The sequence below is a fragment of the Paramormyrops kingsleyae genome, chromosome 23 (assembly GCF_048594095.1).
Source record: "Paramormyrops kingsleyae isolate MSU_618 chromosome 23, PKINGS_0.4, whole genome shotgun sequence".
Taxonomy (NCBI): Eukaryota; Metazoa; Chordata; class Actinopteri; order Osteoglossiformes; family Mormyridae; genus Paramormyrops; species Paramormyrops kingsleyae.
The window spans coordinates 14,432,807-14,451,696 of NC_132819.1; the positions used below are offsets into that span (position 1 = coordinate 14,432,807).

The 18,890-nt window shown below is 43.6% G+C and overlaps 1 protein-coding gene across 6 annotated transcripts in view; it reads right to left on the reverse strand.

The window, feature by feature from the left end:
* ppp1r9a (protein phosphatase 1, regulatory subunit 9A) overlaps positions 1-18,890 on the reverse strand; it is a 48,526-nt gene that overhangs the window by 2,047 nt on the left and 27,589 nt on the right. For 5 of the 6 annotated variants that reach the window (XM_072705532.1, XM_072705530.1, XM_072705531.1 and 2 more), the window contains 10 exons: positions 16,593-16,745; positions 16,042-16,095; positions 14,418-14,647; positions 13,467-13,563; positions 12,493-12,634; positions 10,877-11,034; positions 8,831-8,921; positions 8,311-8,386; positions 7,657-7,710; positions 2,486-2,534 (listed from right to left, as the gene is read on the reverse strand). In XM_072705532.1, coding sequence (XP_072561633.1) covers positions 2,486-2,534; positions 7,657-7,710; positions 8,311-8,386; positions 8,831-8,921; positions 10,877-11,034; positions 12,493-12,634; positions 13,467-13,563; positions 14,418-14,647; positions 16,042-16,095; positions 16,593-16,745 — 1,104 coding nt within the window. Of the gene's footprint in view, positions 1-1,521; positions 2,303-2,485; positions 2,535-7,656; positions 7,711-8,310; positions 8,387-8,830; positions 8,922-10,876; positions 11,035-12,492; positions 12,635-13,466; positions 13,564-14,417; positions 14,648-16,041; positions 16,096-16,592; positions 16,746-18,890 lie in introns of those variants that run through there. The other variant, XM_072705533.1, reaches the window with a different exon arrangement.

Here is an 18,890-nt window from a genome sequence, read left to right on the forward strand (position 1 = left end):
GCACAACACTTCCTGTTCTTGTTGCCATGGCAACAGCTAGGGTCCCGCAATGTGACAGTCATTGCAGTGCTGAGTCATTCCCGTGAGGGGGGGTGGGGTTGGCTGGCCGGGGCTGATGTAGAGCAGGATAGCCCTCCCTCACGGCTTCCTGAGTCCTCATATAGACCACCGCTCCGATCACATTTTCCAGAACCAGGCAGTGTGTGCCGTTTCGTTTGACACGGATGTCGGGGGCATCGCCAAGGACGCAGAGTCAGCCCGCCTGACCCCCTCCGAGGGACACGTCTGTTCAGCACAGGGCTGGGGCTTGAGGGGGGCCGATGGGCCACAGTAGCCCCCGTCTCCACGCCAGGTCACTTTGACTCGACTGGACTCCCGCACTGTGATGAAACGCTGCTGCCTCGAGGCTCAGCTTTTAAATGATGTTGGGTGTCTTTGCTTCTCCGCTCTGCCCCGCATGTCCGCTGTGCGGCTGCCAGACAGGCAGCGTCTCTGTCCCCACCGCTGCAAGACTATCTGTGTAAACTATGCCTCTGCTTATTTGTCCTTTTACATTTATACAATTATCCAAACAGGAACGGGGGTAAATTCTATTTTTATTCAGCCCGGCTGTTTTGTGTTAAACAGCATTTCTTCCGGCTTTGTACTAGCAGAGACACATGATGAGGTATTTCGCCAAAGGCAACAGTGCTATGTACAGAACAAGCATAACATTCATCTATTTCCCTAACCCACTGTTTCCCAATCCAGTCCTCGGGGGCCCACAGATAGTCCATGTTTTTGCTCCCCCCCCCCCCCCAGCTCCCTACCAGGAGCAAAAATGCAGACTGTCTGGTAGTGAGCTTGGAGGGAGCAGAAACATGACCGGATTTGGAAAAACGGACTGGGTGCCAGTCCATCACAAGGAACATGCCAAGGGCACCTTAGAGACAGATAGGAGGGGCCCAGCAGGAGGAAACCTGCATGAATACAGGAAGGCCAGCAATGGCACTCAAACCCCCGTCCCCAGAGGTGTGAGGGTATAGCGCCACCTAGTGAACCAGCACCCAGGGATAAGTGCACATCACTCTCCTCTGAGTAAAACCAGAGTGCCAGAGTTCCCTGTGGGGGGGTGGGGGTCACAAGATGATTTACAGAGGCGTGTATAAAATTTACAAGCGTTAAAAATATCGATTTTAATTGTGTTAAAAAAATATAAAATAATACAAATAACATATACCAATGCATAATTTTCTGAATGTATACAGTTAGTGGGGGTCGCGAGTCTCTGCCACTGCCCTTTTGGGGGTCGCGAGTCTCTGCCACTGCCCTTTTGGGGGTCGCGAGTCTCTGCCACTGCCCTTTTGGGGGTCGCGAGTCTCTGCCACTGGCCTTTTGGGGGTCGCGAGTCTCCAGCACTGCCCTTTTGGGGGTCGCGAGTCTCTGCCACTGCCCTTTTGGGGGTCGCGAATCTCTGCCACTGCCCTTTTGGGGGTCGCGAGTCTCTGCCACTGCCCTTTTGGGGGTCGCGAGTCTCTGCCACTGCCCTTTTGGGGGTCGCGAGTCTCCAGCACTGCCCTTTTGGGGGTCGCGAGTCTCTGCCACTGCCCTTTTGGGGGTCGCGAATCTCTGGCACTGCCCTTTTGGGGGTCGCGAGTCTCTGCCACTGCCCTTTTGGGGGTCGCGAATCTCTGGCACTGCCCTTTTGGGGGTCGCGAGTCGCTGGCACTGCCCTTTTGGGGGTCGCGAGTCGCTGGCACTGCCCTTTTGGGGGTCGCGATTCTCTAGCACTGCCCTTTTGGGGGTCGCGAGTCTCTGCCACTGCCCTTTTGGGGGTCGCGAGTCTCTGGCACTGCCCTTTTTAGAGAGACATCAGCACCCTACACGTTCACTGGGGAGCCTCCATGACGGACCTTTTGCAGGAAAGCACTGCTATAGGTCGGCCTGATTGTTGGTAAGGATCAGCAGGCAGAATTAACCACAATACTTTGATAGTCTGATAGCAAAGCTGATATTACAATTCCCATATGAGTTTTGTAATATATATATATAGCTTTTATAAATAAAAGATTCATTCTTTTCTTGGATTAATCTGTAATTACATAATAAAGTCATCTGTGAAAGAGTCATTTTAATGAATAACAATATAATAATTTATATGTCTACCTTATTTAAATACTTGATCATTTTATTTATATTGCAGGCATTGTCATTGGCAGGACATGCAGACTTCATTTTATATTATGGATTGTGTCTTTAAAAAAAAAAAATACAATACCACATTATATGAAAAAGAGAAGAAATTGGGCCACGACAGGTATTTCTGTTGAACAGAAGTGCGTCGAGAGAAGAAGTTTGTACTTGAGAAATAAGCCATTATTATGGAGAACCCAAATTCTGAATGTAAGAGATTCATTGTTACATAATTTAAATTCTGCAAAGGTGCAGCCCTCATACATAACACATACATAAGGTCATAGTGTCCCAGAGGCTGTCCACACTTTACCTTGTTCCTGTGTCTCTCTGGGCTGTTCTCTGCTGAGGGCTCTGTGGAGCTGCCAGAAGGACATCAGTTAGAGAGTAAAATGGTCTTGGGTCAGTGGCAAGAAAGAAAGGGTGACTGAAGGGGGATGAGGAACAAGGCCCCCCGGTGGAGGGAGATGGAACTGCAGCTGATTCTTATGCCATACACTACACTTCAGTATTATTTCAAAATAACATGGTAAAAAAAATCATACTAAAGATACATCCATCCATCCATCCATTTTCTGTAATTGCTTGTCCTATTCAGGGTCACAGGGGGTCCGGAGCCTATTCTGGAGGCTACAGATGCAAGGCAGGGAACAAACCCAGGGTGGGGCACCAACCCATCGCAGGGTGCTCTAACACACCGTTAACTCACACATGCACACTTATGGGCAATTTGGTAACTCCCATTAACTTCAGCATGTTTTTGGCCTGTGGTGGGGAAACTGGAGAGGAAACCCCACGATGACACGGGGAGAACATGCAAACATACATGGTGCAACGGTGGAAACTCAAACCCAGGTCCCAGACAAGGTTATAATAGTTTTGGATTTTTCATTATAGTTTAGTTTTATTTAGTTTTGACCTTTTTCCCTCTAATTTAGTTAGTTTTAATTAGTTTTTAGAGCAGGTTTGCTAGTTTTAGTTAGTTTTAATTTTTTCTAAATGCTTAGTTTTAGTTTAGTTTTTATTAGTTTTAGTATTAGTTTTCATTTTTTCATACTTTGGGTTATTTGTCAGGTGCAGGATTCAAAAAGATCAGTAAGTATTGTGTAATAAAACTCAACAAAGGAAACCATTTCAAAAAGTGTATTCAGTTACATTTGAACAACCAACCATCCACAACAACCAACACTCTACAAGATAGCAGCTTATGTGCAAAATGTGTGTGATACTGCTTCTGATGTTGGATACAGGTAGTGTGCCTGGTACGAATCAAAATAGCCAATAGACTAAAGACACACATGAACATAAGAATATAAACCCATTCACGAGGCACACGTCACATTTCTTGACAGCCAGGAGTCTCAGGGAGCTCAATCTGAGAAAAACATTAACAAACTCAAGAACCATTGCACAACAGGATTGTCTCAGCATGGAAACCCAGACTTCCCTTTCTCCGGCCACTTACTCCAGCTCCACTGGGGAAATCCCGAGGCGTTCCCAGCCCAACCGAGACATACTGTATAGTCTCTCCATCGTGTCCTGGGTCTTCCCCGGGGGCTTGATGCTGATGTGCTTTGCTTTTCTATGTTAACCATACGTCCAATATTGTAAACAAAAAGGAAATGAAGTCTTGTGGTGTTCCTGCGTATTTACTAACCAGCAGCTGTTTGGTCGTCGGTGAAAGCAATTCATTATGGTTGTCCCCTCCTTCCCGGTGCTACCTGGCCGGGATGTTGCTTCTCTTTCGGGGGAGCTAATCAGAGAGGCTACTTGGTCAAGGTACTCGCGATTAGCCGTCTTATGCGAGCTTCTCAAGTGGACTTTCAGATTTTGTCACCTGTTTCTACAATGCACCTGCTCTTAACTGTCTCGCTGTCATAGTCAAAGAAATTCCAGATAGGACTCTGCCGCCTTCTCCCAACTTTTGTCGTCGCTATTTTTCCAGGTAACGCGGTGAGCAAAAGCCGACTGTAAACAAGAAGTGACGGACAGAGAGGTGCCGTACGGTGCTGCCAGCTCACGTAAAACTGCTAGCGAAATAAATCGACTTATAAATAAATTGACAAAGACGAAAACGAAGGACATTTCATCTATAATTTCCGTACGTTTTAGTTAGTTTTGTCAACGCACAATACAGTTATAGTTAGTTATCGTTTTTTCTTTTAATTGTCGTTTTTATTTATTTCAGTTAACGAAAATGTTTTTTCAATTCTAGTTTTCGTTATTTCATTCGTTTTCGTTGACGATAATAACCTTGGTCCCAGAAGAGTGAGGTGACCACTGCATCACTGTGCAGCCCCCATATTAAAGATGATTTAAGGAATTATGTCATTATTGAATCAGCCAATATGGTGACACATCCTCTTTTTGGGCCCCTGTCTAGGCATCTGGGCAGTTTTTCAAAAATTAGCGGTTTGACAGGGTTTAGTGCTGCAAGTTACAATGGAATACCAATCGAAGGAAAAGGCACCAATTTTCTATATACGGCAGCCACTCTGTATCATTACACAGTGTTTGCAAAGCTTGTGCACATGTTTACTTTAAAAATTGAACAATATATGCATCCCTACATGTCACGCTGCTCATAAGTGATGTCAACTTCCGGAAACCATTGGCACTCTTCTGTTTTTTTTTTTTTTTTGTGTGAATTAGTGAATTGCATCATTTGCTTGAGGTTTAACAAACTTTAGCTTAGCGTTTTGTAACTTTTGTTGAAAAAGTTACAAACTTGTATATTGTATATTGTGTCAATTGTGTGTAGATTATAAAACGAGAGTTAACCGTAAGACTACAGGGAACACTCATTAGTATTAGTAAGAGAAGCACTACCTGATAATACCTGATTGGCTGCCAAACATGACAACTCATTAATATTCATGAGGGACATGCTACCTGATTGATTAATAAACATGAAAACTCATTAAAATTTTGAAACCCAGACACATCCCCTTTTTCCTCCCACCAAATATGGTAGCCCTACTCAATGGCTCTCTAGGGTAATCGGAGTGGGATGTAGCTTAGTCCATATTGGGGTGTTGAGCGCCCTGCCAGCAGAGATACTCGGCTCACTGACAGCTGTGTGGCTGTACTGGTCTGGCTAGTGGGGCCAAGGTCAGTCTCCTGTATACTATAAGCGAAAGAGTTCTGATTGGATATATATAAGGCTGCCATACACAGCAGTGTACCTACTCAGTAAAATACCATAATGAATTAAATGTCCTGAACACCACACACCACACTGAAGCATTCACTCAAATATGTCTGACTATACACACACACACACACACACACACACATGTTGGGGATACCTATCCTTATGGTCACTGGCGTGCACAGATAGAGACGAGGTGGTGCTGAAGCACTTGCCCTTTTGCCCTCAGTCCAAAAAAGTGCCCTTTTGAAAGACGTGATTTTTTTTTTTTTTTAAAGCTGCGCGATTTAAAAAGGTGTGAAAATAATGGCTTGATTTGTGCCCCTTCTTCAAAGACACCCGAACCCTGTCGCTTTTTCACTGTCACCGTGTCACGTGAACACGCTTGCAGTTCATTTGTTGTGAGGCGTGTAGCAGCGGCATGACATAGGACTACTTGGAGTAGGCATAGTAGGCTAACTATAGCGACTGGGAGCCACGGCGGACAACACGGCAGCTCTTTCCCTTCCCAACCAGTCAGGTAACCCATGAATCGAGTGAAATTATTCTGTTTGCCCTCTAAGACCAACCTGCAATTGTTTTGTTGTGAAGTAGCCTGTCAGAAACTGCACATGACAAACTTTGCCAGCTTGCCCCCTCCATCCATCCATATGGATAAACAAAAAAACGACACATTTAAAATGTAACCTAAACCATTTAGGCAACCCCACTCTCCATCAATTCCGACCTTTTTGCATACACTATTGAAAATATCACGTTATGCTATAGGCTACATGCCGTTAGGCAGAGGGCTCTTTTGAGCCCATTTTTCGTTACAAATTTTAGGATGATCTCACGGAAATCTGTGAATAAATACAAAGTTTTCAAACTGAAGTCAGTGACGGGAAGACATCACACTTTTTAGAGATGGAACTGCAGAAAAACCTAAAACCTTGACATGATTATGAATAATAGAATTATGGACGTTTCTCCGTTTTTGTGGATTAGCCTTTCCATAACTAACGTCAACTACTGTCCTACTTTGGTAAGATTGAAATTAATGTCTTTGACTGTCTTTAGTAGGTGTGATTTTTGATTTTTAGAGAATGTTTTGAAATAAAAGTCAAATTGCATTTAACCTGTGCGTTTTTTTTATTATAAAAAGAAAAGGTTTTCCACATATGCAAAAAGTGCCCTTTTTTCCCCCTGGAGCACTTGCCCCCCAAAATGTCTGTGCACGCCACTGCTTATGGTGCCCGCTCATTCACTTCTATGGGAAAAATGCTAATGCTAACTATGACAACGTTAACCCCCACCCAGCCTGAACCATAACCATAAGTAACCAAGCAAAGCAGTTTTTGCATTTTTAGTTTTTTCATAGCAGTCACTGATTTTTTATAAAATTGAGTTTTCCCTTATGGGGACCAGGAAACCGGTCCCCATAAGGGAAAAAAAATGGATATTCATCACGGTATGGGGACATTGTGTCCCCATAAGGATAGGTATACCCGCTCACACACACACACACACACACAAACATATGGTTGACCCTTCCACATGGTGAGGATTAGGGGTGCAGGCCCCCTGAAATCTGGAAAAACTGCGCAAAATGTTTTGGTCCCGTTGCCGAGTAAAGCGAAAGGATAGCAGGAACAAAGATACAAAGATCACTGTGAGATTTCACGCGAGAGCCTGCCGTAAACACGCTTGGCGTCCTCCAGACCAGCACTGTACGTATATTTTATGCATTTATGAGTTACTACACTTTTTGTGTGTCATCTGCTGGCCTTCACATGTTGCCCGTGGCTTTTGCAAAAAACTACCGAAAACTTGCAAAGAATTTGGATTTAATGTCTTATGCTGACCATGCGATATATCACAACCCCAATGATGCAGAACAAAAAGCTGTGATGCAGAACAGCCGACCGTGTGTATACATACATACACACACATTTAAGAAGGTCCTGCCCACGGCAGAAGGGAAAGGAATCAAAACACTGAGTCAAAGTGATGGTCAGTATTTTCCAAAGAGGGTTGGAGTCATAGGTGTAAATTACGAGGGGGAATGAGAGGGTTGTAACCCCTCCTCATAATTAAAACCAGTCAATACACCCCCCCCCCCCAATGCTCAACTCAAAGTTATGCCCTTGGTTGCTGTAGATAGATGCCTAGATATACATTCCAGAACTCCCCAGAGAAAGAAGCACTTTATGCTGCACCGTAATGAAGGAATTACCGCAGAGGCCACCAAGTTCTGTCACATGCATGGCATAAATACAAACCAATATAAATGAAATTAAATTCTAAATGTACAAGAGACTGACTAAGAATCATGGCTCCTTTAATCCCCATACCTGTTTTCAGATGAGAGCTTGGGCTCCTTTCTTTTGCTTCCCCTGAACGCAGAGCTGCAACAACGGCACACAAACGGCATACTTATAAAAATCAGTCTTCATAGTTCATGTGGTACGGTACACAACAACGAAACAACAGCGTCCATCCAGCCAGCCATCTCCCAGCCGACCAATATCATGGGCCAATCACACGCTCCATTTTATTAAATATGAAATATTTAATTAATATTAAAAAGTTGTAACTATGTCTTGTTTTTTTGAGGTTTCCATTCAGCCAATGACTTCTCAGCTCCAGAGGGCACGTTTGTTCAAGGTGTGAGACACAGGAGAAGCAATTAAGACTCCACTGTGCTTTGAGTCTGAACCAGCTGTGGTCCTTAGTGCCAGAACATATGTTTAAGGATCCAGCCGGAGAGAAGGAAACCCTAAATTGGCCGGGCTAAATACCTCATGGAGGGTGCATGCAAATTACTGGCTGTTCATAGCGGACTCTCAACACCTCGTGGATGAGTAAACAAAACAATCAGGAAATCTGGACATAAAACAGGTAAATATAAAAAAATAAACAGAACAGAAAAGAACCTAAAATGTCAGCCTCTTCCACTTCAGTACAATCAACGACATCCACGTGGTCCCTATAAAGCTCCATCCTACCTGATATCGGGGATTCTCCTGCTGGCTTTCTCCCCCTGGACCAGCGACGAGCTAGAACCCTTCCAGGACTGACAGCCTGCAAAGGATCAGGCACATTCCCAGTCAGCTCATGACCACCAGCCATCAATTTCTTTGTTCTGCCCCTAGAGTACGACAGGATTTTAATGCGCCTACTACTGACACTTGAGTTGTTAAAAAACAGACATTCAACAGAAAACCCAACTCTGAAAGGCAGCTCTAACACAGGCTGTACATCGTCAACTGAAATTAATCCTTGAGTATGGAGGGAATAAAGGTTGTGTGATACACTGTATTCAAATGTAATCTATCTGTCATATGACTGCAGCAGTGAAACCTCCTTAATTGTTTGGTTTTTAAAGTGCATTTAAATAAAATAGAAGTGACTACACTGTAAGTTCCTGTCAAGCACAAAATGTTTCTCCGGCTCATCGAGCTGCGTCGACTGGGGATAATTCATTATTTAAATAAAACCCATTAATCAGGACGGTTGTCTCATGACCTTGTTCCCGGCTCTCCCCGGCTGCATCCGGCGCTGAAGCTGCCGACGGGGCCCTGGGTCCGGAGGTATTGTCGCCGCAGCCTTCTGATGCCTGGGGAGAGAGTCAGCCGTCACCCTGCATTCATGATTCACGATACAGTTCATCTGGCAGGTGAGTTCATAGCGACTGACGTGCTTGGGGGACATGGGAGAAAGCCCTCAGCGGAGGGCGTCTCCATACAACTAGGAACGTGTTAGTGCTGAAGGCTTATCCGCACAATCTGTCCTAGGCTAATGCTCTCATTTATATGCTACATTCAGAGCATTAAGTTTGCGGAAAATGGGTATTTGCTAAGAGAATAAAGCTTCATGGATATTCCATCCATCCATCTATCTATCCATCCATCCATCCTACATTGTCAGTACACCAGTTGTAGGTAAATGTATCTTTTAGTCTAATTTAAGGTACAGAAATAGACTCTGGGGAACATTTTTGTACCATTGGGTATATGTTAATGTTATTTGCACTTTGTACATTTTTGTGCCATTGGGTACACGTTAATGTCATTTATACCTTGTACAAAACAGTATCTATATTTATAAATCTTTATATAATCTGTATATAATATGTTGGCACAATTTAAACATAAATTTTAGAAATTAAGTTACGTATAAGCTCCAAAAGGTGAAAAGTGTATTAATAGTGACTCAAATTAATTGTGTGTATTGAATAGATAAAACCTGACTGTAGTAATAACACTGTTGGAGGTCAAATGTGTGCCACAGGGCAGAGGAAAATGACTGTGTTACATAACCATTACGCAACAAAATAACGTCAAAAAATAGCTGTAGGTAGCCAGATCGGAGGAACATGTGACTCACTGTGAAGAACACATTATGCGAATCTATGGAAATTTCTATTCCAGATTGGCACTTAGGACAAGAAAATCTCTAAATAACTCAGAACTGCATGTCAGGACTGTCAGCTAATAACATGTTGGGATTCTTGGTTAATAACATGTTGTTTCTTCTACTAACTTTTTATGTTGAAGTGGAGCCTTTGAAGCATTTAAGCAAAGTATCGTTTGGACTAACTGTGTGTGTGTGTGTGTGTTTGTGTGTGTGTGTGTGTGTGCGAGCAGGTATACCTGTCCTTATGGGGACACAATGTCCCCATAACGTGATAAATATCCGTTTTTTTCCGGAGGGAAAACTCTATTTTATAAAAATGGGTGACTGCTATGAAAAAACTAAAAATGCAAAAACTCTTGTACAGTATTTTGTTCGGTTACTTATGGTTATGGTTAGGGCAGGGTAGGGGTTAAGGTTGTCATAGTTAGCGTTAGCATTTTTCCCATTGAAATGAATGAGCGGTCCCCATAAGGATATATTTACCCTATATGTGCGTGCGTGTGTGTGTGTGTGTGTGTGTGCGTGTGAGTGTCACTGTTATTGTGTTTCTCTCAGACTCAGTCTCACTCCCACCATTTTCAGAAGATCTGCTGGGGGTGTTTAGGTATGAATTACACTGGGGGGGGCAAATGTCTCCATAATGCAGGGGTGTCAAACTCCAGTCCTGGGGGGCCGGAGCCCTACACAGTTTTTGGTTCACCCTCATTTAACACACCTGATTCAACTCATTGTGCTAATAACAACACAGCTCTTGAGCTGAATCATTTGTGGTGGAACAGGGAAAAAGCTAAGCTACATGGGGCTCCGGCCCCCCAGGACTGGGGTTTGAGACCCCTGCCGTAATGTGATAAAAACCTGTTATTGTGACCTTGTGGAAACATGTCACAAGGGGGAGCTCAATTTTATAAAAATCTGTGAATGCAATCAAAAAAGTAAAAATGCCAAAAGTCTTGTATTTTGTTTGGTTACTTATTGGTTAAGGTTAGGGCTGGGTATGGGTTAAGGTTGTCATAATTAAGGTTAAGGTAACACCTAGGGAAATGAATGGAGATCCCCCACAATCATATAGATACCTAATATATGTGTGTGTGTGTGTGTGTGTATGTGTGTGTGTCTGTGTGTGTATGAGGCCCTCTGGCACGTTACACGCCTCACCTTCGTCTCACAGCCATCGTCTCCCTCTGTGTAGCTGGCGCTGCCTCTCCCTGGGACTCTGGGGAATCTCTGCCCGCAGGTCTTTGCCGGAAGCTGGACGTGAGCCTTTGGGACCTCGCCGTCCGTCCGCCGCGCCTCCGGAATCGCCTGGGTGAGAGCTGACAGACAGGGCTGCCCACGGTCACCAGGTGTGCAGGGCAAGCTTCTCACGGAAAATCATCTGAGACAAGCTGTTTTCCAGATAATTCTCATCATCTGGACTCAGAAGATTTCGTTGACTAAACCAGGCTTTGGAATATGCTGTTGGATCACTTTAAAAAAGTGTCCCCAAGCATAAGTGGTTGCTGAATGTTGAGGTAAACTGGTTATTGACATAATGGTACCTACGATTTCTGCGGCGCTCATCTATGACCCCGTTGACGGATCTCTAAGTTGAATCTCTTGATATTTCTCCAGGGGTGAAGAGGTCTCAGTGATGATAATGTCACTAAGTCACCCCATTCAGTCACAACAATTCATATCTTCTTTAGAACTGTCTGTTTTTTTTATCAAGCTATTATTTCGCTTAGGTTAGACAGATTAGGTTAGGCTTAGAAAAATTACATTAAAAAGCATAATTTTGTGGTAAACAGATGTGACATTTGTCCATTTATCTTTAACATTAATGCTGAACTCCTGCGTAGGCTTGAGATCTTGTGCCACAGCTATGCATTTTTTGAAAATCGAAACAATGTCACATGACTTAATGAGCAGCTTGGTGCATGATGTCATTCCATCAGAATTAACTAGTCATTAAGTTATAAATGCACACCTTTGGCTTGCAAAATCCACATACAGAATTTCACCTCAGAAAGATGGGATAGCAGATCTAAGTATCTGCAGAAGGTGAAACACTGGGGAGCATCTACAGTATCAACCAGCAGTAGCAGGACCAGGCCTTGAGCCTCTTGTTCACTAGACAATGAACAATGTGCAACAACCTGCATCCACCCTCATGCAAATCAATACTAAAATCTATAGGCAATAATCTGTGTTTAAATTCAACTATATGTAGGCGGTATATAAAAATGACAATGACCTGTGGGTTTATTGCAACCTCAGTGCTATAGCTCAACTATCTATGGTCCTTCATGTCCATACATGGTTTATTGTGTTATTATGTCGTGTCTTGTGTGATGTCCTATGTTCAGCAGAATTTGTCACTACAGTCACTTTAAAACAACACTGTAAATGTTCCCATAACTGCACCTTATCTGTTTTACTTGCACTGGTGATTGCATTTACTGCACCTTGTACGTGATACGATACCATAATCTTTGGGCAATATCAATATCAGGTAGCAACCTCAGTGCAATAGCTTGTGTCCAAAATGTTTCTTTTACACTGCACTCTAGATATACTTTACATTTTTAATTACTTGTCATGTGTGAATGCATCATTTGGACTGTTGCAAAATTTTGTTGTACTCTGTACAATGACAACAAAGGAATCTAATCTAATTTAATATAATATAATATAAATCTCAACAGTCTTCAATAACGTTGTTTTTGTAGCCCGACTGAAGATCTGTACGGGAAGGTTGAATGGACGCTGCTGGATGCCTTTCTGAGACTCACCAGTCTGTGAAGGTCTCTGTTGACCCTCAGTTCCCCGCTCCGCAGCCCTGCTCCTCACGCTGTTGTTGTTGTTGTTGTTGTTGTTCACCTGCGTGCCATTTTGCTTTATCAGTTGCCCCAGTTCTGCTTCCAGCTCTGAGATCTAGGAAAGCCATTTGCCACTGGTCATACTGAGGTCAACAAAGACAAAGACTAGACTCGCACTGTTTCTCCATGGCCTGACCTCCGCAGAAAAGGTCACGAAGAAACCGTTTTTAGATGAATATGTCCAGATAAAATCAAGCTCCTAATGCAACACTACAGCTAATATCAACTACTATAAATGCTGACCGCTAATAAATCTGTATTTACACACTGACCCAACTGACTCCGATAGACAACTTTCTGTCAGAAATTATGGGGCTCTCAAGGACAGCGAATCTCAGCATCTCACATCTAAGACGCAGCCAGCAAACCCAGACTGACATACCGTACCCAAGATCCTCTGTGTAAAATTGCTGAGAAGCGTGTTGCGGCCCATTATTGGGATAAAAAAAAAAAAAAGTCCGTCAGCATTTTAGCTTCAAGCGGCAGGCCGCCCTGATGATACACTGTACTTCCCCGCGACAGTAACCAGAATAGCGCTAATGAGCAGACATGGTTCTCAACAACTGCAATAAGCAGTCAGGGCACATGATACATGAAGCAGTTTGCGTGGTGCTGTTAAACATCAACAGGCTCACTAATTCTTAAAATCCTTGACATCAGTCCGATTTCTTGATGAAATAGCTTTATAGGCAATAAAGTTTATTTTAGGTGGCATTAATGCGTGTTGTACTATTTCAGATCGATGACGGGTAAAAGCAAAATAGATGATTTTATCTACAAGATGTTTCTTGCTCTGTTTGTCGCCTTTGGATGCGTCTGAAGGCTGACAGCAGTGGCTGAAATGAAGTGCTGTGCCATGGGAGGAAATTGTATTATTGTATAATTACCCTCTGTTGCAATCCTTGGATCTCTATCAAATGAGCCTTGTCAGCGTCCTCCAGCTTCTTCCTCTCAGCCTCCTCTTTCTGGCTGAATTCGAGCTCCCTAGCAGGAAAATTCAGGGTTGTGGAGTGTGGGTGTGGGGCGGGGGGGGGGGGGGGAATCATTAGGCTGAGCTGCCTCACTGGTTATATCTGCAATGGTGACAGCCTGGAGCTCTGTGACAGACCCAGCCAGTGACTCCCCAGCGCTAGACTGGGCAAAAATGATGGCCAGTTAACAGATCGAGAGAAGGCTAACAAGTGCACAACATTTTTATGCTTTAGGTTTTTATTTTTCTAATAAATCAACAGTGTTGGGCAACTCAGGTCCAGAATCTACAAATCCAGGCCAAGATTCTGGTTCAACAAACCAGTTGAGCATAAAGAGTTACAGTATTCACCTGTTTGGTAGAAACAAAATCTTGGTCTGGATTTGTAGCTTCTGAACCGAAAATGCCCAACCCTTCTACTCTAATGGTTCTATTGCAGTGCTTCTCAATCCGGTCCTTGGTGACCCCCAGATTGTCCACATTTTTCTTCCATCCCAGATGTATCAAGAACACCAAATACCCGGTACAGATGCATTTGGAGATGCGAGGGAGCGAAAATATGGACTGGCTGGGGGTATCCAAGGACTGGATTAAAAAACATTGCTCTAATGGTTGGTTTATGCTTAATGCAAATTAGATGGAAAGCCATTAATCCAACTGAAAGTCCTAAGAACCAAGAAATCATCTGTAAATTCCAAATATATTGCTTTATGGTGGGGTTTCCCCATAAAAAAATGAAGGGAACCAATATTTAATCACAATGCTTGCTTTCAGACACAAATCGGAGTCATCCTGTTGGAACAGCTGCTGAATCATAAGCGACAATCTACGGATTTCCAAAAGAGTCACTCTTCAGAGCCTAACTCACTTCTGCTGGAAATCTTTAATCAGCTTCTTGGCCTTGTTGTATTTCTTCTCCAGAGCCTGGTACTGGCTCTGGGTCTCCTTCAGGTGCTCGTTGACTGTGTGACAGAGTGTCTGCGCCTCGATCCAGTAGCCCTCCAGCTTCATCATCCTCTCTTTGTTGTCCTCTATGCTCTGCCTCAGCTGGGCCTTCTCCTTCTCCCAGCGCTGCTTCTCCTTCTCCACGGCCTGAAGCTGGTGCCCGGGACAGACACGCGGGTCGTGGAGTTCAAAAACAGAACCTCTGACGCGGAAACAGAAGCTCACACACTTGGTTACGAATCAGCCGCTAAGATCGTTTCGAGCACGACAGCACTGACATGGCGCCATAGCGTCAGGGCAATGTTGTAAACGCAGGCTCAGAATAGCATTCGCCCCCACGAGTTAAAATATGGCGACGATCTGACAGGTAGAGAATATCGTTAGCATTACCTGAAAAAAAAACAAACAAATAAACACAAGGCTGTTTGCAGCATTTTGAAAGCTAGGGGGGGTTCCTTAGCCATCGACCATAAGACAAATGCTGATAGGCTCATCTCACTGTCAGTCTTAATAACACCATGGTAACACCAATAAAACGTCCCTCATGTCAAAAGCAAGACAGCCCACCGTTTCTCAGGTCTGACAGCCTGCTCTGTATGTCAATATTCTGTCCTGCTGATTAATTAATTAATGCAATTAAGATTTTAATTTAAACCATAACACAATTTAATTCATATCATGAAACATCTTGCTGCAGTTTTCAATTGTATTACACAAAACATTCCCATTATTTGATAATTAGTGAAACTTTACCAAATCCGATTAGCCTGTAATTCTAATACATTGTATTAATGTTTATCAATTCTTTAGTTTATTGCTGTGGGGTTATGAATAAATAATCACTGATTCATATAAATAATGAACACCGTTTCATTCATTTTAAATGGAAAAACCAAAGATATTTTGAAATGCATCATTTTTTAATCATAGTAATTATTCCTAACCACACCAATATTGGATTAAATTCATTAAATTAAAATGATTAAATTAAATGAGCCTTCAGTAACAATATTAATCAGTTAATTTTATCAATAGCTCAATAAACCCTAATTAAATGATAATTCAGTTGTATGGAAAAATCAGTGCTTAGCAAGACACAGGACTGAGACGCTGGGCGCCAGACCAATGTCCCGATGGCAGACTCTACCCAGTGAACACGCATTTTTAGTAATAATCACATGAAATCGATCAATATGCACAGAAATAAATTCACAGAAATCGAGTGACAAATACTTAATAATGACTGATTGTTTTCTTCTGTCGTTTTATACAGATCTGATGGAAAGGTAACCGTCCATCACTTCTCCATAAAAACAGACAGGGATGGATCTGCATCACTGGAAAACTCCAGTGACAGTCCTGCATACGGTAAAACTTTAGCCTAAAAGCACATTCTGTATTAAGGGAGGTGGTCTGTGTTTACTGACTGCTTGGTATCTCAGTTTAGTGATCTAGCGAGTTGGCCACTAGCGTATGGCTGCAATGCACAGCTTGGGTCGGTTCTGCTGCCGTTCCTGCAGAAAGGTCCCCACAGAGGATCTGCTTACCTTGTTCTTCAGCTTCTGTATCTCTACCTCAGTAACAGTGTGCTTGATCTGCAGCTGCGCACACAAAGAGACAGAATCAGCCCGGTGAGGGGCTGGCTCCGTGCGTTGATGCCGCCCTGCGGTTGTGTGCAGGGGTACGTTATTAATCACACCGTGTCTCACGCACCGTCTCTCTCATGGGGGGGGGATACTCCCACAGACAAGAACTGGCAGACCTGCAGGTTTCAGTAATATTACTGACATGAAAAATGGACTGCGATTAAAACGATGGAAATGTGGAGGATCTGATGCTAACGTTTATTGACTCTGGATTTTGAGGGAGAATGCATTTAGTTAATAAATAAAAATTGCCAAAAATGTTGCTGAAATGTATTAATGAGACCAATCTGAAATGATGATAAGAAGTATTCATTTAAATATAAAGTTTTCCGAATAGAAATAAGGCAATAGGCTTATTGTCATTTCACAGAGCTGAGAATACACATCAGACAGTACGGATGCCTCTTGAAAGCTCTCCACTGGCGTATCCCTCTCATCTGGGTCATTCCTACCTCACGGAACTTCTGCGAGAGCTTGGTGGCGTCCACCTCTGAGGGGGAATACATGTCCTCGGTTTCTGGCAAGTCGAACACCTCGATGGTCATCTCCCCGCCCGTTACGGCCCGGCCCGCCTCCTCATCCTCATCAGTGGCGTATTCCCCTGTCTGCAAAACATCGCGAGGAAAATATCTCATAGATTCCTTTCTCTTTTTGGTGTTCTATAAGAAAAGGAGGGAAACAGTCACTACCTTCAGAAAGGAGCTCGTATGATTCAACCCCTAACCAAGGTCAACAATCTAGGCACAAAACTGCATTGCTGGAAAAAGTCAAAACATGGTCTTACAATATCAGTACAGGCAGTTCCTGGGTTAAGAAATTCAGATAACTCGTACTTATGAACAGACTGCCATAAAGCCTATTATATTCTAAATCTGGATTAAATTCAATGGTTTATAATAATGAACGCACACACTACTTTGTGACGGTCATGAAAAAATTGCACAGTTTCAATGGTTTGTCAGCTTGAGATACAGTACTGTATGTAGTTACACTTATTCTTACTATATAATAATAATTATTACTATTATGTGCTGCATTACTATTCTTCCCACTAACCTACAAATTCAAATTCAACATTTGTAACCTGGGGACAGACTGTACAGCAGGAGTGTTCATTATGAAATGAAATGGCTGCTAGGTTATGAAATGCAGTGCTGTAAGCTCAGGATTAATGCAGAAAATTACATTAACTATTCAGGGTTGAAGCCAACCAGGAAAGCTCTTTCAGGACAGCAGACCAGTCCTGCAGATACAGAAGCCATTTCACGTTTTATTAATCTCCTCAGATTCCCATTCCTGCAAGGCTTCATCCCGCTGAGCTCAGACGTGTGTCTGTGAATTGAGTGACGTAGCTGTATAGATGGGGGGTTGGTAGGTATCACAATAGCGGGAATGTGCATGATGTCACAGTCACTGCGCTCACACCCACTGAGTGGCAGCGTTGCGTTAGCGTTCAGCTTGGATGCTGTGAAAACGCATCTAAAATGGGAAAGAGCTGTTGTACAAACTGGTTTACAACTGCCAAGAACTAAAGAAAAGAGAAACAAACAGATCACTGCAATCTGCAGAAATACGGGATCAAACACAGTGATCTGCGGTTGTTGCAGTTTTACACTGTATTGACTACTCACCAATGAAATAACTGTCACCAGTAATTTATATTCAGTCTAAACGTAAAGTTTTTGCCAGCATTTATTAAAAACCATCCATGATGATGAGCATTGTATTCTATAAAGTGGGGAATGATTAGCAAATTGAGACAAACTCAGTTTCCCTTATAAGGGGGCTACTCCACAGAGCTTAGACAGCCAGATAACTTTAAAAGTTTCTATAAAATATGAAAAGCCTGATTCCTGGTCCACTTCTGGCTCCGGGTGTGAAGCCTGCCTAGTGATAAGTGGTCAGTCCTATCCACTTCTCCTTTCGGCCGCTGCAGGAGAACAGCACAAGGCAGACAAGCTCCCGGTTCCCACCAAAAGTATCTCCCATAAATTAAGTTTCAGTGGCACTTTGAGCAGAATAATGCTTAGGACTTGAGCATGTTTTCCAAGTCAAAGTCCAAGCTCTGTGCTTTCTTGTCTGACTTTGCCCCCTCACTGCTTTTTCACCTGCTCCTTGTTCATCTTCAATGTTCTGCCTGGATCTCGGCTCCTATCCCTGCCCCTATCACTCACTTCCACCTTGTCTCCAAGTCTTGGCTATACTCCTTTCTAGATCACTCGCAGCCAGTCACTCATGCAATGTCCAAATGGAAGTTCAATCAGAAGCCACACGCCCCGATTATATGTACTGTAGAATGGACACCTAAAGATCACCAGTTGCATCTAAAGAACTAAACCTGTTATGATAAAAGAAGACAGACAGGAGAGGATGTGGTTGAGTTCTCCTGCTCCCAACCATCAGACTGTCTTTGATACTAGTGACACCGGCCTATGCGTTGCCGCGGTATGGCCTACCCCCACCATGCGTTGCCAAGGTAAGGCCTACCCCCACCATGCGTTGCCAAGGTAAGGCCTACCCCCACCATGCGTTGCCAAGGTAAGGCCTACCCCCACCATGTGTTGCCGCGGTAGGGCCTACCCCCACCATGCGTTGCCAAGGTATGGCCTACCCCCACCATGCGTTGCCAAGGTAAGGCCTACCCCCACCATGCGTTGCCGCGGTAGGCCTGCCCCTACGGAGACCCCTCCAGCCAACCAAAGCTCCGGGTTGCCTTGGACTCCCTTGGGCTGCTTGTAAGAATGTTGTTG